The sequence below is a fragment of the Castanea sativa genome, chromosome 8 (assembly GCF_040712315.1).
Source record: "Castanea sativa cultivar Marrone di Chiusa Pesio chromosome 8, ASM4071231v1".
In the NCBI taxonomy this organism is placed as follows: Eukaryota; Viridiplantae; Streptophyta; class Magnoliopsida; order Fagales; family Fagaceae; genus Castanea; species Castanea sativa.
The window spans coordinates 22,376,314-22,401,423 of record NC_134020.1 but is presented as its reverse complement, the minus strand read 5'-3'; the positions used below and the strand labels follow the sequence as shown (position 1 = coordinate 22,401,423).

General features: G+C 38.7%; 1 protein-coding gene and 1 pseudogene across 1 annotated transcript; one reads left to right on the top strand and one right to left on the bottom strand.

Annotated features, from left to right (window-relative positions):
* Positions 1-3,792: 3,792 nt before the first annotated feature.
* Positions 3,793-4,230, top strand: LOC142606014 (uncharacterized). The gene has a single exon (XM_075777433.1). The coding sequence runs from the start codon at positions 3,793-3,795 to the stop codon at positions 4,228-4,230; it is 438 nt and encodes a 145-aa protein (XP_075633548.1).
* An 11,702-nt stretch (positions 4,231-15,932) lies between these two features.
* LOC142606894 (uncharacterized) lies at positions 15,933-18,037 on the bottom strand (annotated as a pseudogene).
* Positions 18,038-25,110: the final 7,073 nt, after the last annotated feature.

Sequence of the window (25,110 nt, the reverse complement as noted above, 5' to 3'; positions counted from 1 at the left end):
TTGATTTTTTTTGGGTTGATGGGTTGGATTGAGTAGAGCTTTTATTTTGAGCCTTAGATTGAGTCAAGTTCGCATTGATAGTTTTTCGATCCATCTAACCCAACTTGATATACCAAAACTATTAGTTTATTTTACTAGCCTTATTTTAATTTTTTGGCTAAAATGCAAAACTCACTCTCTAAATTTCACCATAATGAATAAAAACTCTTAAAAATAAAAATAAAATTTTAATTGAATTTAAACTTCAAATATGTGAAGTTCTTCCTACCATTCAGTACACCAATTTAACTCCTGATCCACTGTTGTCAACATGGGTATAATCCAAGTGCTGTTGTATAGTGCTTTTCCATGATATGAAATTTTGGTTGAATAATTACTGAAAAACGAGTGGTACTTATATGGCAAGTAAATCTTGTTATCCATTCCTTTCACTGCAGCTGATTCTGAGAATGAACCCCTGAGACTAGTATAGAATATTTTATTTCCCAAATTACTTACTTTATACCATATCATCCATGTTCTCCTTGTGAAGAAGTTCAATGAGAAAACGTAAACACATTGCTAACAATCATGGGCCTCAAAAACTGCTAAAAGCTTTCCATTTTCTTTCAAGTAACTTTGTTCATGTGAATCAAGTAAATGCTCTGGAAGGCCGGTAGAAAATAAAATCCAATGTAATGAGTGTTGGTTAACTTCTCTTAAGTACTCGTTGAGATCAAATACTCCCACATCTCCTGACCTAAACAAGCAATAACACTTCCCTTTGTGTAATACAGGATTACATCCGGATAGTGCAGAACCCCCCCTTAACTCTTCTAATAGTCCAATCCACTTCACCACGCCTAATCAAGGAAACTTCTATAGCTGCAAATGTTAATCCAATAACAAAACAATCTGTAGAAGTTGGTGGAGATGAAAAACACATTGTTTCAAATGGACGACAACTAGGAAGTTCAATCTTAATCTTATTAAAAGGATGAAAGAAAAAGACGCTGCAATCATCCCGAGATAAGAGCAGCCAACCACGGACATAAACATCGAGATTGAGATTGTGGGGAATCCAATAAGGGCAGGGGTGGCCGACTAATAACACTGCTTGATCGCCATGATTTGCATATTGCACGAAAAGTAGTGAAGTCCCCGCAAAAAATATGTGCTGACACTAATTGCAGAAGTTCTAGTAGAAGTTGAGAACAAGATTCATTTAGTTCTTTCTTCTCTTGGTCCTTCTCAGAATTAATTTGGACAATTTCTTTAGCCATATACTCAGTAAGGTGCCTCCAAATATAGTCCTTTATAACTTTTTGTTGAGGTATGTTACTGAAAAAAGTTAATATCAAAGGCACTTTAGAAAGTGAATTTGTGGTTTTTGTTTTAAATCGTAAAATAAGAAAAAGAAAATTTTTGCATAAACTAATTAAACCATAAAACGTGCAGTAGAACCAATATTAGAACCCGATGAAAGTAATAATCTTCTCATTTGAAGTGGAATACAATTTGATTCGACCCTTACTTATTAGAATTTCATTAAATCCTTATTTATCAAGATCATGTGTGCACGCAATAAATCCTTATTTAATGCTTTCAAGTCAGAAAAAATATTATGTATTCTTCGAAATTTTACTAGAAAATTTTCAAAAAAAAAAATTGTAGTAAAGACTAATAATCCATATGATATTGGTTTTTACGATGTACTTTATTCTCTAGACATTGACACTAACAAAACCACATATATATATATATATATATATATATATATATATATATTATTGATGGGATTGACGAACTCAACTTCTTAGGACGACCTCATCCAAGCCAACGAGGCAGCATTGACAAACGGACTAACTAGGTGCCTTTGACGATATAAGCCATATTACTGACAAAGGAAAAGAAGTCATTCAATGCGGACAAAATAAATGTCTCGGACGGTTATAGGGATAGCTGTACGGACCGTTGGAAGCTCATCAAAACTCACATCATTGACCATGAGGCGTTACCTAAAGAAGCATTAAACCACCATAACAGTCACAACAGCTAGGAGCTATGGGAATGTATATATACAACCCTCCCAGCAACAGCATGAGGTACGAAAAAAACCCAGAAATACTTATTGATACTATATTAATTTGTTTCCATATACTGACTTTGGCATCAGAGGCGTTGTGGCAAGCACCACACCGGTGACCACTTGAGGAGAGCTATCTCACCATTTTCACAACTAGGAATACGAGGGTTTGACTCGATCTGGACATACTTACTTCGACTGGTGAATTTACACTTCATCAGTTTCGCGCCGTCTGTGGGGACGACATTTTTGTACTCAGATTCGAAAACATAGTTTTTATCAACTTCTATATTCAGATGGAGTCTAACTAGGATTCAACAGCCTTAGCTCAGCAAGTCCAAGCTCTTGCAGCCGCCGTTGAAGAGCTCACCAGGCAAAATCAGGAAATGAGACTACGGCTTCAACAGGAGGAGAATCACTCCAAAGCCAACCAGGAGGATGAGGGAGATAGCCATGGAAGAAGTGATCGACGAGGGCCTACTACCCCAGATGAACAGAACTCAGATCTTCTTCGAGAGATAAGGAAGGAGATGGACGAGCTGAGGAATGCCATCAAGGAGAAAATGGATCAGAGCCTAGATAGAATGGTCAGGGCAACAGACTCTCCCTTCACTACGACAGTCTTGGAATGCCCAGTGCCGTCAAAATTTTGGTTGCCTCAGCTTGAACCGTTTGACGGACTTAAGGACCCCTAGGACCACCTCAACACCTTCAAGATGACGCTAAGCCTCCAACAGCCTCCTGACGAAATATTGTGTCGTTCTTTCCCTACCACTCTTAAAGGAGCTGTAAGGGAGTGGTTCACAAAGTTGCCAACTTCGTCCATTGACAACTTCGAGCAGTTGAGCAGTGCCTTTTTGCGCCACTTCGTTGGAGGACAACGTCCTAAGAGGCCAGCAGACCATTTACTCACTATTAGACAAAGGGAGAAGGAAACCCTGCGGTCATACATGAAACGCTTTACTCGAGAAACCTTGGAGGTAGATGATGCTGACAACAAAGTGCAGTTGAGGACCTTGAAAGCAAGACTGAAGTCTAGAGAATTCGTGGTTTCACTTGCAAAGAATCCTCCTAAGACGATGACAGAAATGCTCCTGAAGGCATAAAAGTACATGAATACTAAAGATGCATTAGCAGCCATAAGGGATGTAGAAAAGCGGGAAGACAAGGGAAGGAAGGAGGACGATCGTAGAGGACAGAAAAAGGAGCGTCCAGATCGTCGGATCAATGACGGAGGCAAAAGGAAAGATGAGAAAACTCCTCGAACAGTAAAATTCACCCTTCTAGTTATACTTGTTGACAAAATTTTGACTCAGATTAAGGATGAGCACTACCTCAAGTGGCCAAGGCCATTACATTCATCCCCTAACGTCCGTGACAAGAAGAAGTATTGCTAGTTTCACAAAGATCATAGCCTTTACACAGAAGATTGTTGGGACCTAAAAGAGCAGATAGAGGAGTTGATACGGAAAGGAAAACTGCAAAAGTATGTGAAGAAAGGGGAGTCTAGCAGGTTTAGGGACAGTAGCGAAAACCAATGCGAGTCCTCGCCCAAAGACGAAGATAACACGTCCTAACCTCCGCAAAATGTGATTAGGGAGATAAAGATGATCGCAGGAGGACCATTCACTGGCGGGTCATTCAAATCCCTCTAGAAAGCATATCAGAGGCAAGTGACCAACGTCCATATGATACCCCTGTTTAAGCAGAGACGGACGGACCAAGACATGTCTTTCAAGGAGGAAGATGCAAGGGGAGTGAAGCAGCCTCATAACGACCCCTTAGTCATAATGCTCACGATAGAAGGATTCAATACCAAGAGAATCCTCGTGGACAATGGAATTTCTGCAGACATCATCTACCTTACTGCTTTCCAACAGCTGAAGCTAGATCCAGGAAGACTACGCCCATTTGACTCCCCCCTCATCAGTTTCAGTGGAGACAAAGTATATCCCAAGGGCATAGTGACATTAACAATAACAGTGGGGACCTACCCTAGGCAGTTAACCCGTCAATTAGATTTCTTGGTGGTAGACTACCCCTCATCTTACAATGTGATTATTGAGAGGCCCACACTTAACCAATGGAAGTTAGCCACATCTACTTATTGCCTAAAGGTAAAGTTCCCAATTGAGAATGGTGTTGGTGAGATAAAAGGAGATTAGGTCCTAGCCAGGGAATGCTACCAAGCCATGTTGGCTGTGAAGGAGAACCATACATGGATGATCGAGAAGAAAGAAGAAGATAAAGTAGAAGCCTTGGAGACAATGGAACTGGTCGAAGGAGAAGTAACCAGGACGACAAGAATAGGGATGACATTAAGTCCCGAGATGAGAACAAGGCTCGTCCAATTCCTTAGAGAAAACTTGGACGTCTTCGCATGGAGTCACGAGGACATGCCTAGCATATCCCCAAAAGTCATCCAGCATAAGCTGAATGTGGACCTCAAGAAAAAGCCAGTCCAGCAAAGACGGCGAGTCTTCGCCCCAGAACCAACTCAGGCAATTACAAACGAGGTTAACAAACTGTTGTCAGCAGGCTTTATCCGGGAGGTTTACTATCTTGATTGGCTCGCCAACATCGTACTAGTGAAGAAAGCAAATGGGAAATAGAGGATGTGCGTGGACTTCACAGACCTGAACAAAACTTGCCCGAAAGATAGTTTCCCACTACCAAGGATAGACCAGCTAGTGGACTCTACGATCGGGCATAAGTTGCTGACGTTCATGGATGATTTCTCAAGGTACAACCAGATAAAAATGGTTGAATAAGATCAAGAAAAAACTCCTTTCATTACAAGTTAAAGGCTCAATTGCTATAAGGTGACGCCCTTCGGGCTGAAGAAGACAGGAGCAACCTACTAGTGGTTAGTGAACAAGATGTTTAGCAAGCAGATTGGCAGGAATATGGAGGTGTACGTGGATGACATGCTCGTCAAGAGTAGAGAAGAACTTGCCCATCTGGACAACCTAAAGGAGACATTTGCATCCCTTAGAGAATACCAAATGAAGTTGAATCCTAGCAAGTGTGCCTTCGGTGTAGCCTCAGGGAAGTTCTTAGGATTCATGGTGTCCCAAAGGGGGATAAAAGCAAACCCGAAGAAAGTACAAGCCATACTCAACATGACATCGCCAAAGACTGTCAAAGAAATTCAAAAGCTCACAGGGAGGATTGCGACACTCAATAGGTTCGTCTCTAAGGCAACGAACAATTGCTTACCCTTCTTCAAGACATTGAAGTAGGCTTTTGCCTGGACTGACAAATGCGAGGCAGCGTTTCAGGAATTCAAACGTTACTTAAGCAATCCACCCCTCCTGAGTCCACCTAAGCATAGGGAAAACTTATATTTATATTTGGCAGTATCAGCCACGGCCGTGAGCGCAACCCTAATTCGAAAAGAGGGCAAGACGTAGCTCCTAGTTTACTACATTAGTCAAGCCGTCCAAGGTGTAGAGACCAAGTACCCAAGATCAAGAAGATTGAATTCGCGTTAATAGTAGCCTCACACAAACTGCGACCGTACTTTCAAGCAAACCCCATCCTGGTGATGATGGACCAACCCATCAAGAAGTCCATGAACAAGCCTAAAGCAGCGAGGAAAATGGTCTAGTGGGCAATCGAACTCAGTCAATTCGACATTGGGTATCACCCCAAGACAGCCATTAAGGCACAAGCCCTAGCGGATTTCATCGCCAAGTTCACCCTCCTAGAGGAGGACCACCTCGCCAACGAGACAGAATGGTGGACAGTGCAGACCGATGGTTCGCCAGCCCAACAAAGGGGAGGAGTAGGGGTTGTCATAACCGCCCCTGATGGAGAAATGCTCAAATACAGAGTTCAACTGAAATTCCCAGCCACCAATAATGAAGCCAAGTACGAAGAAATACTAACAAGATTGAGACTCGAGAAGGCACTTGGAGCTAAGAACCTGCTAGTCCAGAGTGATTCAAAGCTGGTGATAGGGCAGATTAAGGAAGAATATGAAGCAAAGGAGGAAAGAATGTAGAAATACCTCAGGCTGGCGAAGCATCTAACTTAGGAATTTGATAAAGTGGAATTTGAGCAGATCCCCAAAAACCAGAACATTTTAGCAGACGAAGTCGAGAGGCTGGTATCGTCGGAAGAGGGAGCACCAAGCATGGGCATGGTGATGGAAGTCCAGAAACGCCCCAGCATCGAGGAAATCTCCACATTCACAATCTAGAGCACAGGTAGCTGGATAACACCAATCATATCCTTTCTCCAGGATGGGCACCTCCCTCAAGACATCGAGGAAGCCAGGAAGGTCAGGAAGAGAGCAGTCAGGTTCACGATCCTGAACGACGCACTATACAAGAAGGGCTTTTCCATGCCTTACCTAATGTGCATGGATGAAGAAGAAGCCAAATATATTCTAGAGGAGATCCATAAAGGAGTTTGTGGAGACCATGCAGGCCCCAGATCATTAGTAAGTAAAGTTATCACAACAGGTTATGTCTGGCCTACAATACAGGTAGATGAAAGGGAGCTCGTCAAGAAGTACGACAAGTGCCAAAGGTTTGGGAATGTCCAACACCTTCCAGCAAAGAGACTGACGACAATATCCTCCCCCTGGCCCTTTGCACAATGGGGAGTCGATATTGTCGGCCCGTTGCCTCAAGGTAAAGGACAGGTAAAATTCCTACTAGTCGCCATTAATTACTTCACAAAGTGGGTCGAAGCAGAGGCACTAGCAACCATCACCGAAGCCAGAATCCAAAACTTCGTATGGAAGAACATAATTTGCAGGTTCGGGATCCCACGGACAATCATATCAGATAATGGGCGACAGTTCAATAACCAAAGCTTCAGGGACTTCCGCTTAGGCCTAGGGATCAAGAACCAGTTCTCATCCCCGAGACATCCACAGGCAAACGGATAGACGGAGGTGACGAATTGGACACTACTCAAGATTATTAAGGCCAAATTAGACGATGCAAAGGGCATTTGGCCGGAAGAATTAACCAACGTCTTGTAGGCTTACAGGACCACGGCAAAAACCCTAACAGGAGAAACCCCCTTCAAACTCACCTATGGCACCGAGGCAGTAATCCCGGTCGAGGTGGGAATAACTAGCATCAGGCGAGAGATATTCCACGAGGAGAGTAATGACAACCAGCTACGAGTCAACCTGGATTGTCTAGACGAAGTGAGAGAAAAAGCCTCCGACAAGATGACGAAGTATCAGCAGTAGATGGCCGAGTACTACAACAAGAGATTGAAGCTCAGACGACTTGACATAGGAGACCTCGTCCTGAGCAAGGTCACCCCAGCAACCTGAGAATCTGCCTAGGGAAAACTCGACTCCACATGGGAAGGACCCTACCAGGTTGTCCATTACTCCAGACAAGGCAACTACCACCTAGAGACCCTAGACGGGCAAAGACTCCCGCGACCATGGAACATTGAGCACTTGAAGAAATACCACCAATAGAGATAACAAACGATTGTACTCATTCTCAAAAGCAATAAAAAGAACTATCCATCCAATGTTTTAATGAGTGCAGATTTTGTAATATGAAAGTCACCCAAAAAATGGCTAAGTAACAAGATTCCACCTAGACGAATGTAAGTTACTAACGAACTCAAAAGATTGACAAGATCCCTAAAAGGGTGTAAGTCACAACAAAACCCAAAAATGGCTAAGTAACAAGATTCCGCCTAGACGGATGTAGGTTACTGACGAAGCCAAAAGATTGAGAAGATCCCTAAGAGGGTGTAAGTCACATAAAGAAAAGAAAAAGTGGTTAAGTAACAATATTCCACCTAGACGGATGTAAGTTACTGATAAAACAAAAAGACAAGAACCTTGCAACAAACATGTTCAAGAGAAAGCATCTTTTTGAAAAAAAAAAAAAGGGGGCTCAAGCTAAATCTAAGCTCTCAACCAGTTCACCAAAACCCTCGACAAGAACCCTTGAGAAGGTATGAGTCACAAGGAATCAACTAAATAACAAAACCCGCGTAGACGAGAGCAAATTGTTAACGAAGAAAAGGAAAGGTCACAACTAAAAATTCTTTGCTAAGCATTGACGCAGAAAGGAAAACTACAGTAACATAAATCACAAGCAAGTAAGTATGCAATTGCCAATTTAATTTAAGCCCAAAAACAACGGGCAGTTATCATTGTTTTTACACAGAAACCAAAGGCCCATAAATACTGGGCCGAAGATATTGTTCTCAAAGTAGGCTTACAAAAGGCCCAAAACATAGCAGGCACCTAACCAAAAAAAAAAAAAAAAGAAAGGAATTTTTTGGTAAGTGATAAGTTCAGGAATCAGCGGCGGCGTCATCTCTAGTGGGGACACTCTTAGGAGCATCACCTTCTAGAGCCGAGGACTGAGCAGCTTCATCAACTGCCATCTCCTTGTCCACCTCTTCCAAATCTAAGTTCTCCAGATCCACTCTGGTGGGATGATTGACAAGGTACCTTCTCAGAAGCTCAAAACCCTTGAAGTACTAGCTGAAGAGGACAGTGTTGAACTCGCCAGTCTGCTGGAAAGCCTTAACAGCATTAGCAGCAATGGTTTTGAGCCTCTCCTTGGCACCCAGGAGTTATTCGTCTTTCTCCAGTGTCAGCTGACGCTCAGCTCTGAGGTCGTTACTCAAGGTCTTGACTTTTTCCTTTAGGGTGGTGGCCTCGCCCATAAAGTCAATGAGTTTCTTCTTCAACATAGAATTCTTCACCTCCAAAGCCTCCATCCTGGATGCTAGAGACACCACATTGGCCTCCTGAGTGAGGTACTCAGAAGTAATATAAAGACTCTCCCCCAACACTTGAATAGAAAATTGAAGCTGTTAGTACAATGAGCAAGAAAAAGAAAGAGACTAAAAGTTGCATGAACATTTTACCTAAACAAGTTTGTGGACGTGGCGAGTCGCAACCTCGTTGAAGGGCACGCCTGAAAAGACCTTCAAGTCCTCAGTAGTTACGAACCCGTGTGCCCTTTCCACCGCCAGTCTCTCGTCGTCCCAGACGGTAGATGAACGAGAATCAGCCTTCTCCTTCTCTTTGTTAGACAAGCGCAGCCTTTTAAAGGCGGGAAAAGGGATCTCTTCAATCGAAGTGGCAGGAGAGGCCGTCCTCGTCGTCTCAGTGCTAGAGACAATGGGAGTGACGGAGGAACTCTTCCCTATGACGCGCACCGCCCTCTTCTGGATGTTGGACAATGGTTCGTCCCTCTTTGACCTCATCTTCGCATACATATCCTTGTTGAACTTGGTCGTCATTTCTACAAAGAGGAAAACACTTGTTAAAAAAAAAACAAGTATATACAAGAGAACCAATACTGATAAACCAAACACTTACTTTTTTTTCCCTCAATGTCAATGTTGCGCAGGACGAAAGCAGAAGGCTCTAGACCAAGACAATAAAAGGAGAAAGTCCTTAGGTCCACCAGATCGTCACAATCCTCAATCATCTTCGCGTATTCAATTGCCTTCTCCACCCGCTCTTTATACCTGCTCTTAAGCGTGGGTCGTTTCTTAACTGCGCAAGACAAGGAACGAAGGAGTTATAGGCGGTAAAAGTAAAAGCAACAAAACCCAAACGACGAAAGGAAATAATGATGCACCTAAGGTTGGGGTTCCCCACCAACGAAGTAACCTCGGGAGATCACCCTAAACCTTGCAAGAGGAAGTCTCAAAGTCGTCCCCAAACACAAAGAAAAACCTAGACTTCCAATACCTGAAAGACGAAGGTAGACCCCTGACGATCCTGGTCCTCCTCTCCCAAGGCACCAATTCATAGTACCCGTACTCCTTGGACTCTTTCAAGTAGTACAAGTAGACGAGCTCGTCTATTTTAAGCATGCCTCCATCAGTAGCGCCCAGCCATATCCCCATACAACTGACCACTATCCTCTATGAATTGGGCATAATTTGCCTTGGAGCAATACCAAAACGGTCTAATAGCTCCATGAGGAATGGGTGGACAGGAAACCTCAACCTACAAACGAAAGCAGATTCGTAAAAGCATACCTCCCTAAGGAAGAAGTGACATGCCCAATCCTCTTCATTGGGCAGACGAACCCTAACTCGCTCTGGGAATTGAAACCTATCCTTAAGCCTACCCAATGTATCAGCATCCAGCCCACACACCTCCTCGAGGGCATGAAAAGCCCTAACTTCTCAAAGGGTAGAGATGGCTGTATCTCCCTCCACTGGGTCGCCACTAGACGATAACCTAGTTTCGAGTTCACTAGACCTAACCTCAGACATTATCTCCCACTCTATCACCAAATTCTCTAACCAATCAATTAATTGACGAAGCAAAGGCAACAAATCGGCCAAGGCAACGCTCAGACTATTACCCTCAAAAACGAAATTCTCAAGGTGTGGGAAAACCCCTAAAGACCCTCCCCTAAATGCGCAAAAAGAAAAGAAATTGAGGGGCAAGCTATCCTAACCTCAGAGCCACTAACCATGGAAAAACCAAAAAACCAAGGAAAAATGATAAATCCTAAAACCCCGAAACCCATAAACAAACACAAAAGAAGAGGGAGAGAAAATCAGAAATTCACCATAGTGTATGTCTATGCCGATAAGAGAAAAGAAACAGAAGGTGAGAAGAAAGACATACCTCAACAGAAAATGTAGAAAGCTCTGCCACGCACCAGTTTGGAGAAGAATCACAGAAAGAGATCGGAGGAGAGAATGCTCAGAGCAATGATTGGGAGTTTGAAAATGTGAAAGGGAAAAATGACGAGAGGAGAAGTTTAAAAACCAAAGCTCAAAAAAACTGAAATTCAACGGGAAACCCAAGGGTTGCAATTGGAGCATTAACTCCACTAGTCAGAGTGTGCCATGTGGCCACGACGCGTGTGGCACCGCCACTATGCAGTTAATGCGGATCGAAATCCCAAAAGTCATATATAGCCCATAGACCTTTCAACTTCTGTGACCGTCATTGACACGTCATGACAACCACAAAGTCCGAGGGCAGCTGATGGGATTGACGAACTCAACTTCTTTGAACGACCTCATCCAAGCCAACGAGGCAGCATTGATAGACGGACTAACCAGGTGCCTCTGACGATATAAGCCACATTACTGACGAAGGAAAATAAGCCATTTAATGCGGACAAAATAAATGCCTCGGACGGTTACAGGGACAACTGTACGAACCGTTGGAAGCCCATCAAAGCTCACATCATTGACCGTGAGGCGTTACCTAAAGAAACATTAAACCACCATAACAGTCACAACGGCTAGGAGCTACGGGAATGTATACATACAACCCTCCCAGCAACAGCATGAGGTACAAAAAAAACCCAAAAATACTTATTGATACTGTATTAATTTATTTCCATATACTGACTTTGGCATCGGAGGCGCTGTGGCAAGCACCACACTGGTGGCCACTTGAGGAGAGCTATCTCACCATTTTCACAGCCAGGAATACGGGGGTTTGACTCGATCTAGATGTACTTACTTCGACTAGCCAACACAATCCAACACAATCCATCAATCCATTACTGTTTTCCCTCGCTAAGCCAACACAATCCATCAATCCCCAACAATCCACATAAAAAATCACTAATAAATTTTAAACCCACCTAAAAATCCTCAAAACTAAACAAAGTTAACAACAACAACAACAACAACAAAGTCAAGAACAAAATTCAGGTTTCAAATCCTTCATTTTCAAGTATCAAATTATCAAAATAATAGTAATAAGAACAACAACAAGAAGAAAGGTTGAATCTCGGTTATAAATCTCAATAGATTAGTTAGTCTCTCATAAGTCATAACTAAACAAACATAACAAAAAATCCTAGTCACAACAAACATTAAAAAATATATATTTTTAAAAAAATCAGATACATACAATGTGGGAAGTAGATGCAGTTTTTTTTTTGTTTGTTGAGAAACCGGAAGTAGCCGCAGCTGATTGTGGTTGTGGGAGCGACTAAATAATGTGATATTTTTAGTCTTAAATGGTAATTTAGATTTCCTAGCCCTAGCAGAATTTTGATGTAATCCTAAACAAGTAGGAGTAGTAGTATTTACGGACCAATTATTATAAATAAATAAATAATATATGAAGAGTTATTATTTTGTAAAATTACCAATTCTGGTCTGTTTGGATATCATTGATTTGGATTTGGATTTGGATTTGGATTTAAGGGGGTCCAAATCCAAATTCTTTGTTTGTGTAAGTTCAAAGAATGAATTTGGATTTTGCCCCAAATCCAATCAGAATTTAATAAGCCCCAAATCTATGGATTTCAAATAACCTCTTATATGGTGGAATTTGGAATTCTCTCATGCACGTTTGTTCTCTATTTCTCTCTCAACTTGCATCTCTCTTTCTCTGTCTCTCTCAGTTTGAGATTTTGAATGTTGTGAAAAAAAAAAACATGCATTTGGGTGTCCTCTCTAGTTGATATAAAACATTTCAGTTGTTAATAGATGGCAAGATTTCAAATTAATGGATTTCAAATTCAAATCCAAATCCAAATGTTGTCATCCAAACACAACCTTTTGGGAATGGTAATAACGGATTATATATATAGAGACATCAACAAAGAAAAAAAAAACAGAGATACATACAACACTTTGAAACTTTAAACTTCAGTTGTTTCACGCTAGGCTAATGGCTGCCAACATCAATGCTCCTTCGGCTTTGGAGAAAGAACAGGTGTGTAAATTTTGTTTTCGCTGATGGTATTTTTGCTTCTCCAATCTTGAACTGCGAAAATAAATTTCAAAGACTGATTTGTCCCAATTGGGTGGGGGGTCTCTTTTTAATTGAATGCTTAAAATATTTATGTGTTCAAGGTTTTTTTTTTTTTGGGGGAGGGGGGGGGGGGGGGGGGTTGTTTTTCATTTGTGCGTGCCAATTTGATTCAAGCATTTTTCCCAAGAACTAAAGTAAATTTTGATATGTTGATGAATCGAATCAAATTATTACTATATTGCATGTGATGTCCTGGTTAGGAAACTGTGTGAATCTAGGTTTACACAGTTAGGTGAATTTTAATTAAGTTATGCTACTGGTAAATTTTGGGTGGGTTGCGTGCTTTCATTGATATAATTGATTGATGTTGGGATAATTTCTTTCATGAAATTTTTTATTTATAGTTCTTTTAATCAAATAAAGTTTTTCATCACAGTTAGGTTCTAACTTTTAATAAGCTGGGGTTCAAAGTTTAAACCCCACCAATACCTTAGTGTGTTGGCCTTATAATAAAGAGTAATTATTATGAAATTGACTTTATAGATTAATATTCTATCGCATAAAAACTTTTAATAGGTCTAGAGTCTAGATAATATTGAGGTCATGGTTGGGTAGGATTAAAATTTATTTGCACAAATAGATATTTCATAAATTTTTTACAATAAACCAAGTCTGGACATTGACCAGAGGGCTATTGGTTGAATTGTAAGGTCAAATAATTTTTTTTTAATATTTATATATATATATATATATATATATATATATATATATGTTGAGAGATCATAACATAAATATTTAAATTAAAAAAAGGTATATGCCAAAATTAAACTAGTAATTATCATTCAAAATCAAGGTTTCACATAATAGAATAGTCTTTAATAAGATGAGAGTCTTGGAAGTAGGCAGACAAATAAAGAAGTGCATTTTTTTTATAAAAAAAATTTAGGTTCTCACCTCTTTAAATTACCATATTATAACATATTAAATAGTAGATAAGTCAATAAAATGGATTTATAAATGTAAATTTACAAATTTCACAAACCCAACTGTCCAATCGAGTTACATAGGTTGTCACACGTATAGGTTTGACTAGGGTTTGTGCACAAATGGTCCATTTAAACACCCAGATACCCGAATAAATCTAGGTATTGGGTAACTAGGTTTCTAATCCAACTGGCCGAGTTAAAGAATCTCTTTCTAGATGCTATGGAACAATTAGGAGATTCAGATCAGGTTTAATAACTATGATTCAATCCCTAAACATAGGTCATTCACTCCATTATTTATTATTTTGAAGTAGGTTAAATTTGACTTTATTATAATGGTACTCATTCTTTTTCCACTTTTATTTTTTCCAAATTCTTTCGGTTTATTAAGAGGATGGAAGTGTCGGAAGAAACAGAACTATTCTTGCAAGTAGCATCTCAAAAGGAAGAGGAAAAGCTTTGTGCACCAACTATCCCTCAATCATATCCTTGGTTTGTAATTTCTGATGGAAAATATCAAGACATACAAATTTTTTTAGCATATCAGAAAATCGTTTTTCCACAAAGTCAATCCCAGAGATGCGCAATAAAATGATATACCCTAATACTAACGGTTGGTTAGTGTTGAAGGATGTGGACTCTTTAGATTTGTGTGTCTTGAATCCTATATCTAAGGAGGTTGTGCAGCTCCCACGATTGGAAACCATTGATGATTGTCGTATTTGCATTTTGTCCTCGCCAAGTGACCCAAATGATCACTGTCACATAATCTTCTTCAATAGTAAAAGACCCATATTTTACTTTTGCCAGCCCGGTGATAACAAATTTGGTCAACAAGAATTTGAAGATAGAGGAATATTGGATGCAACAATGTATGGGGGAAAACTTTACATTTTGACTTTCCAAGAATTGTTTACGGCTGAATTTGTAGGGTCAGGAATGGAGTTAACTAAGCTACCACACCTCCAATGATAGTACGTTTCTGCACATATTTGATTGAATCTTGTGGTGAGCTACTGTATGTTCAAATGGTATTCTTTCCAGCTCACATGGTTTATGGTTTCTTAATTTTTCAAATGGATCATACGGAAAAGAAATGGATCCGAGTGAAAAGCATAGGCGAGCGGACTATTTTTCTTGCCAACAACAAGGGTATGTCTTGTATTGCAAGAGAAAGGGGGGTCAAGCAAAATTCAATCTACTTTACAAAGCATCGTGATCGATTTCTCTATGTTTTTGACTTGGAAGTTTGTGGCATATCAAAATCACTACCGTGCCCTATTGTAAGCTATTATGGGATAAACATTGATTGGGTTATGTTATAATATGTTTGATTGGGTTATGTTATATTTTTCAAATTTGAAATTACCAATAACCTCAATTGAAACTTTCTTTTTCTTTTTCTTTTTTTTTTTGTCGTTGTCGTTGAAAATCAATTCATAACCTCAGCTGAAATATAATTGAAGCTTGAAGATGATTTAACTTTTGACCGCATGTGTACAACAAAATAATCATGATTCATGAATATATGTAGAAACAAATAAAAGAAATAAAGTTGAAGATCAAATCAACTAGGTATGGTGTATGCTCGAACAATAATCGAGGTACAACTTACTGATCATAAAATTTATCCAAACACATTTTAGTACTTATGTTATTGTACGTGTGACATGTAATATTTCTAGTTTGGTCAGTATTTACTGTTGCAGAATCCGAATTTAAGAGCGTATGTCCAATTCAACTCGATATTAACACCAACCAAAACAAACTTGTAAATTGAGTATTCTATTATTTTTTAACAAAAAAAAATCAAGGCATCTAAAATTTTTAGTTCCTAATTGGATAATCACATAAATAAAATTTAAAAAAAAAATGTGACACCTCTTTGTACAAACCAAATTAGGAGTTTACCATGCTCTAACAAACTAGGGCCCCAAAATTAGCAAGCAAGCTTTACCTTCATTTGTTAGCGCCCACCTATTTATACACATGAAACCTCTCAAGTCTAGCAACCAAACAAAAAACTCCAAACTCCTGCAAAGATAGTACCTGTTTAGCTTCTGCACTCCATGTACATCTGACAATGCTACTAGACTTCCCGTCACTAAGTTGGACATCAAGAATCAAAAGTAAGGGCGTTACCATTAGCTCTGAAGAAGATAATACATCATCCAAATCCTTATTTAACACCCCCACCAAATAAAGATAGGCATCCCATATCACAGATTATAAATACTAGACGAATATCCAGCATATTAGAATTAACATAATGTAAGGATAGGAGAAAAATAGAACCCAAATTGGCTTACTTTATAAGTTACAAACTTCTAGCCAACGTTGCACTCAGTGGAATTTCCTATAAAACCTTCTCCGCAAAGATGTATCACCATCTGACAATCCATATCCTCCATCTTCTTCATCACTCTCAATATCAGCTCTGCTGTATCTCCTTTCAGTGTATGCCGTTGTTTGTCATCTTTGCAGGCACAGGACATGCATGATAACATCAGGGGCAAGAGTTACCCTTGCATGGTCTTCCCTGCCTTGTCTATTAGACTCCGTAATCTATTCACAGATATTAAGTATCAGAAAATTACTTGCAATAAATAAGTCCGCGTCCCTACCAAAACAATAGAAGGAGAAGACCTGGGGGTGGGTGAAGGAGGCTAAAGATAGTAACTGTTCAGCGTTGGCAGGCATTGGTGGAGCATCACTTGCCATAGGAGCCCAGAGCTTTACATTCTTTTCTATCCCACAAGTAGCAAGAATAGGAATATGGGGATGGGGCGCAAGATGATTTATAACATGGCGATCACCTACCATTAAATGCACTAATTCAGCTCCCTTCTTCCAAATAAATATATGGCCACAATCAGACCCACTCAAGACATATTCATCATTGGGGCCAAAGAAACTCACTACTCTTAACTGTCTTCGAATTTCTATGGCCCAAGTAAGCCTGTGGCTCTTCATTTTTCAAAAGATCTTCAGTTGGGGCAGATGATGATGGGTGGCCCAACCCCATGTACTTTTGAAATAGATAAATGAGTTCGTCGTTGTACGTGACAAGATGTTCACTTGTATTAGAGTAAGACAACCCTGTGATGTGAAAGTTGTTGGTCGCAATGCGTTCACAGGTCTATCTAGATTACTTGATGCATTCAATTGGCAATTTCAGAAGTCATAAACACATGCATATTCATCAGATCCTCCGACAGCAATGTAATTCGGATTTCCTGGGTCAATTACAATGGCATTCAACCTTATGTTCTTTGGAGGCCGCTTACTATTTTCTGTCAATGAGGAGCAACAGAAAAGTTTTGTAGCAGATGTACTTCGCAAATCAAACTGAAAGGGAAAAGGAAATAACTAAATCTTAAAATAGAAGGGAGAAACAAGAGCATCAATAACCAGCATATCATAAATTAAACCCACATGTCGAACAAAACTGTCTTCACCACAGCTATACAATATGTGTGGACTTCCTCGCTCCAGAGCAAGCTTCTGCACACGGCCTTGGTGCATCCCCAACATTTTTGTATCAACTCTGCCATCCTCCAGGACCTGGCCAAGCCTTACCTGCAAGGGGAACAACACGTTCAGAATGGTTAGAAAATAAGCCAAAATCTAAGCAAGCGGGTAAAGATAGAACAGTTTACCCAGACTGTTAGGATGGAAATTACTAAAATTCTTATAATTTTCAGGCAGCACAGTGGACAAAATGGACAGAATGAACAAAATCTTCTGCAGGCAAACAACTTCCACATTTTATGGTTCATTTTCTTCAAAATCTTTTTTCCAAATAACAGCCTATAACATTTGAGGCTTCTCTGGACAAAGTGATTATAGCACATCAAAATACAAAACTATAAAATAATGAAAAAGGTCAACAGTCAAATTGTTTTTCCAATGAAAAAGAAAATTCAATAAAGAGGCCAAAATGGTTAAATGGATAATCAGTTCGTGCATTTCACCAAAAGCAAAAATGAATATGAAAAGGGAAGAGAAGAATTTAGTTATAAATTCACCTGGCCATCAGAGGAAGAAGTCACTATTTTCCGATCATCAGTGAATGGTATAATTCTGGTCTGGAATATGTTGTCCAAGTGGCCAGAAGGATATGAGAACTGTTTAGTTTTAGTTTCCCAATTCCAAAATATAACTTGTTTGTCATCAGAACCTGATACAAGGAGATCACCAGTAGAGCTGAAATCCACGTCATTTACACAACCTTCATGACCACTTAACTTGCAATAAAGATTTATTTGCTTTACAAGGACCTGCACTGATATGCGAAATCACATAAACAACCATTACAATGCTTCATAAGTTCATATAGATCTTTCTATACAGAGGTATTTGCTATGAAGGATCCACAGAGAAGATGCCATCTAACCGAATCGAGAAACAGATGTTTAACAGGAAAAATTAACTTTACTCTTATTTGTTGGCTTCGAAACCTGAAGTGCCTTTCAAACCAGAGAACATTAATCGGTGGAAGCCCTGTTTTTTTTTTTTTTTTTTTTTCTAAATCAGTGCCAAATTGGGAATGTGAGAAATTTAATTTGGGCATTCTTGGATATTAAAAGAGGAAAAAGTACATCACAGATGATATCAAATTTTACCAAAAAAAAAATGCAGGCAATTGCTGACACCCAAAAGAGCCAATAATACATATCTACCTTATCAACATGTTGCTTGCAAAGAATACAAATTTTTTCCATTTCTGATAAAGTTCACCAAACACTAACAACAAATCTTGTATTCAGCAAAAAAAAAAAAAAAAAACAACAAATCTTGTATTCACAAAACTCAAACAACACCTTATCTCTCAATCTTACTTATTATTATATGTCTTTTCGAATATTTTCATTTTTTTCCCCTAACATATATCAAAATGATGGGACCACCCCAAAACTGAAATTGCAATCTGCAATTGCAAAGACATACTAGGAATTTTTTAATATCTCGGAGGCTCATATAATAATTACAAGGTCCCTCAATAATTCTAGGAAAGTAGAGTACTTCCTTCCACTGTCAAAATGAGCTAACCAATACTTGTTCGCCACGTGTACATGGTGCCACTTGTTGTGCCACTTGCAAGTTCTCAACTCCACTTCCCATTCTCAATCCAGCTTGAGCTTGAGCCTGAGCCTGAGCCTGAGCCTGAGCCTGAGCCTGATCCACTTTCTAAGCCACCGTGCCGTCAGCCTTCCTCCGCCGCTTCGGCGACTCGCTATCGGTCGATGAAATCAAGGAAGTGGGTTTGGGCGATGACCGCTTTGATGTAACCCTCACCGGGTTGGGCTCGCCCGAATTGACCCGGAGTGGGAAATTGAGCAAGGCGCGTGAGCCGCGCATCCTGTAAGCGGCTTGGTCGTAAGCCAGGGCAACGTCTTCAGCTGTTTCAAAAGTTCCGAGCCATAAAAAAAATTTCATATTTAGATTTGGGGAGAATTGATTTGAAAATTCATGAAAACTATGTTAAACAGAGTGCTAAATTTTTTGCTATTGGAGTTAACCCAAAACCTCTCATCAACAACACAACCATTCCTGTTTCTTGGCGTAAACCCCCTAAGGGATGGTGTAAGCTCAACATCAACGGGGCTTCCCTTGGCAGTGGAGGTCTTATTAGAGACTATAACAAGCTGTGGGTTATGGGGTATGCAAGGAACATGGGATTCACTAACAGCCTGAAGGTTTAAACATGGGCCCTCGGAGGTGGCCTTCTTCTTGCCATAGATCTTGGAATTGTTAACTTAATTGTTGAGCTTGATTCTAGCTTTGTGGTTGATAATGTCGAAAATCGTCAGTAAGCCACATGGTCCTTACATGCTCTCGATGAAATACCTACACAACACAAAAGCTGAAGACCTTAAGAGAGGTACTGGTGTGGTACCGGCCAAATACCCTCTGATGATCAAGTTAGAGAAATCTTTTGTTCGCAACTCTAGAATGCCAGAGCTGGGGTGAATAATGCGTACCTTGCTTTGTGAGGGTTTTGGGGTATTTATAGTAGCGTAGGGCCGAAATTTATGCCTTGGTCAAGAAGTTCTTTCCTTCTACGAGAGTAGCTTGTGGATTTTGCATATCTCCTAGAGTTCTTTTCCTTATAGGAGTTTTCTTAATTAGGGTTAAGCATGTGGCGCAAGAACTCTCCTTATACACATATGCATGGAGATCAAGTAAAGTTATGGATGGAGGTTTAATTGACCTTTTCAGCTTATTCCCGTCAGCCTACAGCATCGTCCCTTTTCAGGGTTGTCAGCTTATCATTAAAGTCGTCAGCTCTGTTATGAAGCTGTAAACTTTGAGATGCAGTCCCTCGCGACAAGCAAGCCCAACGGAATCATTGGGCTCGATGCCAGACTCATCGAAGATTCGTGTATCCCTTTCAGCTTACTAGCTTCAGCTTACTTCCGTCAGCTTACTTCCATCAGCTTACTTCTGTCAACTTACTACCTTCAGCTTACTATCTTCAGCTTATCCCTTCAGCGTACTGTCTTCAGCTTACTACCTTCAGCTTGCTGTCTTCAGCTTATCCCTTCAGCTTACTGTCTTCAGCTTACTGTCGTAAGCTTACTGTGCTCAAGATGCAGCTGTCAGGCATGAGGTGAAGCTGTAGACTTTGCAAGAAGGTAGTTTCATTTGAGTGAAGCTGACGACCTTATTATATTCGTCGCTCTTTGTTTCATCATAGGCTAATTACAAAATTTTCCTTATCAGTGGTTAAACTCATGCTTAATTCCTCATCCAAGGTTCTTATGGAACCCTTATTGACTGATTACAAGAACCTATTCCAAGTCATCCCCAACATGCAAATTAAGCATGCATGTTGCGAAGCTAATTAATGCGCAAATATGCTTGCTAATCTGGGAACTACGTTATTATCTTCTTATGTATCTTTTGATTAACCTTTAGATATGATGGAACATTTGCTAGCCCTTTGATAAGGCTGAGCACGTTTGTAACATATGGTTAATATTCAATCAAATATTTCTGTGTTTACAAAAAAAAAAAAAAAAAAAAAAGCCAAATCAATCATTTGCATCTTTAAGCCCACTAGAACACCTACGAAGCTTGGTTGTTGGCCCACTGAAATGTAGAATAGGCTACAACATAGTTATTAAATCCGGACCGGACGTTGACCTAGTCTATGAGCTGGGTCACAGGTTCAACCAGAGGGTCATCAATCGAATAGCAGGGTCAAATAAAGGAATTTAAAAAATTAAATATATATAAAATTAAGTTTGAGAAATCATAACTTGAATATGTAAATTAAAAAAAAAAAGGCATATGCCTAAATTAAACTCACTATTATAATTCAAAATCAATATTTCATAAGCAATAGCATTAGAAGAAACAAAAAATAATAATAATAATTTATATTTGTCAATAAAGTTAAGGTTAGCTAAAACACACTCACACTGTACACGACAAAAAAAAAAAAAAAAAACCAAAGATGCTTAAACTAAAAAGCAATCAAGAAATAAAGTATAAAAAAAAAAACCTAAACAAAAGAAGATAGTTGGTGGCATAGAGTTATATGGTCATACTTACATGCTAATTGTTGGCCAAGTACATCTGTTTAGACTTCAAAGCATCAAAAAATTTATGCATAGTAGCAGCCTGTAGCAGTAGGTTTTGAGAATCGTGAAAATTGAAAAGTGATGGTACATGTACAAAATACAAAGTACAAAGTAGGGGTGTTCACCAAACCGCATAAACAGAACAAACATCAAAAACTGTACCAAAACTGCGCGCAAAATGGCATAACTGCACCGCACCACAAGTAACAATGCATCGCACTGCACCACACCGCATGGTGCAATGCGGTTTGCGGTTTTATAATAAGAAAACCGCATAAACCGCACCGCACCCTCTCTATATATTAATATATTTATTTATTTTTAACGTTAAATATATTATTAATAGTTTAATATTCCTAGTTTTCAAAAAATTAAAAGTTTGATAGTCTTAGCAAAGGTTGACTATTTCTAGTCAACCCAAAATAAAGAAAAACTAACTCAATAATTTAAAACTTGGCCCAAAAAAAGAGAAAAATTAGTTTTTGGCTAGGTAGGAAAAGCCCAAAATTTGAAAAATATACCGAAATCAAATCGCATCTTATACATAACACCGCACATACGATCCCAAAAAAGAGATGCATTGCGGTTATGGTTTTAGCTAAACTCTAAACCGCACCACACCGCAAATATGACCACAAAAATAAGGTGCGGTGCAATTATGGTTTTAGCTAAACCGCACCGCAAAGTGCGGTGCTAAAAATGGTCCAAAATCGCACCGCACCGCACCGTGAATACCCCTAGTACAAAGTGTGAATTCGCAAGGCAGCATTAGGAACAATGCGTTTTTTGGATTTTTTTGGTTTTCTCTTATTTAAATTACCATATTATCACACATTTAAATAATAAAAGTGTTAATAAAGTGGATCTATTAATGTAATTTTACACAATTCACAAACCCGACCAGAATAATAAAACCCAACCGGGTCATACGAGTTACTTAAAACCCACCGGGTTCCATTGGTTTTGACCAAGTCCATACTTTTCCGATCCAATTGATCACTTGGCCTGGTCAATGCGCCAGATCACAAGTCTGACCGGCCAGGCTGGATCGAGTTTAATAACACTGGACTACAGTAATAAAAAGGTCACAACTAGATACTTAACCCAACAGTCATGATTTTCATCATCGACTCGAACCAATTGCATCTTAGACCACTAGAATATCCACAAGGCTAGTAATAAATTGGGACCTAGGTAGCTTGAGTATTGATGTACTGAGCCAGATATTTCATCCGCTTATAGTTACTCGACTCCAACGAAAATGAATTAAATACATATTCAAAGAAGTTTTAAAGCTAATTAAATCAATTCTTTCCTAAATATGGAATAGGCGTGCAAATTTAACAGAATTCAACTATTTTAAAAACCAAGATCAAATCTTAAAAATAAGATAATAGACGTTGGTCGAAAATACCTTATTTAGATCTACTGTACCCCCAATGTTTTTTAGGGGTACAGTATCCACTTAAATCTTAGCCATAGATCTTTCTTGTTTTAATCTGGTTCATTTATTTAATTTTATTAAGATACTTGCTATCGATCATCTAGGTTTTGTATAAAACCCAAAAAAACAAAACAAAACATACGGGTTCTTCTTTTGTCAAAGCGTTTGAGATAGATCACGGGTTCTTCTGTCTAGCCGCCTCTCTCAAACCATCATGGCTTCTGTGTTCTACTTTTGTGTTTGGTATTCAAATCAGGATTTTGATTTTTAATCATTTTCCTTTCTATTGATCAAGATCAAATCCTACACCTACATGACCTTCATCGAGTCGTGAAGAATGGTTAGATAGTTTTTCTTTTACTTAATCATTTTAATTTAATGTTTGGGTTTGTTTTTTACTCTTCCCTAATCTGTTATTTGTAAAGTGGCACAATTTGGTTTATATTAATTGTGAACAAACTTGGTTTTTGTGGGTCATATTACTTATAATGGAAGATTTGGATTTCTGGAAAAGTCAATCATTTTCTTTTCTTTCTTATTTTTGGTCCAAACGTTACAAGAAAAACTTTTTTTCTTTTTGGGTAAGAAAGTGCAAACTGGAAGTTTTAGAGACCAAAACTGTGGAAATTTCTACCGATTTCTAAGAAAAATTTGCATTGTGATACATGTAATTGTTTTTAGGTTTCAGTGGTATTTTGATCATTTTATAAGTTTCGGAGGTCTTTTGGTCATTTTTTAGGTTTCTGGGGTATTTTTGGTAATTTTAAGCTTTCAAAGGTATTTCAGTCATTTTTAAGGTTTAGGGGGTATTTCGGTCATTTTTTAGGTTTAGGGAGTACTTTGGTCATTTTTTTGGGGTTTTGAGAGTATTTTGGTAATTTTTTGGGTTTTGGGGATATTTTGGACATTTTAGAGGTTTGGGGGGAGGGGGGAGGTATTTTGCTCATTTTAGAGATTTTGGAGGTATTTTGGTCATTTTATGGGTTTGGGGGTATTTTTGGTCATTTTTAGGTTTCAGGGGTATTTTGGTCATTTTTTAGGTTTCGGGGGTATTTTGGTCATTCTTAGGTTTTTGGTGGTATTTTGGTAATTTTTTGGGTTTGGGGGGCATTTTGGTCATTTTTTAGGTTTAGGGGTATTTTGGTGATTTTTAGCACTGTTTTCAGAACTAGACCGGACGAACCGAGATGAAAATCGGTTTTTTAAGTATAAAGAACCGTATTTTTAGTTAATTCCGTGAACCCCTAAAACCGGGGTTGGACTGCATGAATCGGTCAAGAACCGTGCGGTCCAACCCCTTAGCAATTTTTTTTTATAAAAACAACTTAACAACATTTTATTCTACTTAATTAAATTATCCATCTCTTACAAGGAATAAAAAAAATTATAATTAAAATCCTTCAAAGATATTCAACTTTACTTCAAAAATTAATCATAAATTTTAATGTTTTCATGGTTATTATTTTATTTTATTATTTTATTATTTATTTATTAAATATATGCTTGAAAATCATTAAATTTTTCTCACATATATAGATATATTAGTCAATTTTGCAAGTTTTATTAATTTAATATCTATATTTAGGCTTTAATTAATTATTAAATTAATTATAACATCATCACAGTTCGACTCTAGTTCAACCTCGGTTCGACTTCAAAATTCTTAAACCTCTCATTTTTACGGTTCAATAAACGGTTCGGGTTTTAAAATCTTGATTTTTTAGGTTTTGGGGGTATTTTGGTCATTTTTAGGTTTCAGTGGTATTTTGGTCATTTGTTGGGTTTTTGGGGTATTTTGGTCATTTTTTGGGTTTTAGGGGGGTATTTTGGTCCTTTTTTTGGTTTTGGGGGTATTTTGGTAATTTTTAGGTTTTGGGGGTATTTTCGTTATTTTTTAGGTTTCGAGGGTATTTTGGTAATTTTTTGGGTTTTGGGAGTATTTTGGTTATTTTTTAGGTTTTAGGGGTATTTTAGTCATTTTCTAGAAATTTAGATTTTATATTGTTTATTTAAATTTTAGATAAGTTTTAGAGGGTATTAGTGGGTTTATACATTAAGACCCATATAATTAAATAAACTAATGGGTATTTACCTATTTAACCCAAATATTCAAATAGGTTGAGTTAAGACCTATCCAAATTAGGTGTGTAATGGGTGAGTTCATGGATATGGATAAAAATTGCCACCCCTAGTCATATTACTCATAATGGAAGATTTGGATTTCTGGAAAACGTCAATCTTTTTCCTTTCTTTCTTATTTTTAGTCCAAACGTTACAATACAAACCTTTTTTTTTTTGGGTAAGAAAGTGCAAACCGAAAGTTTTAG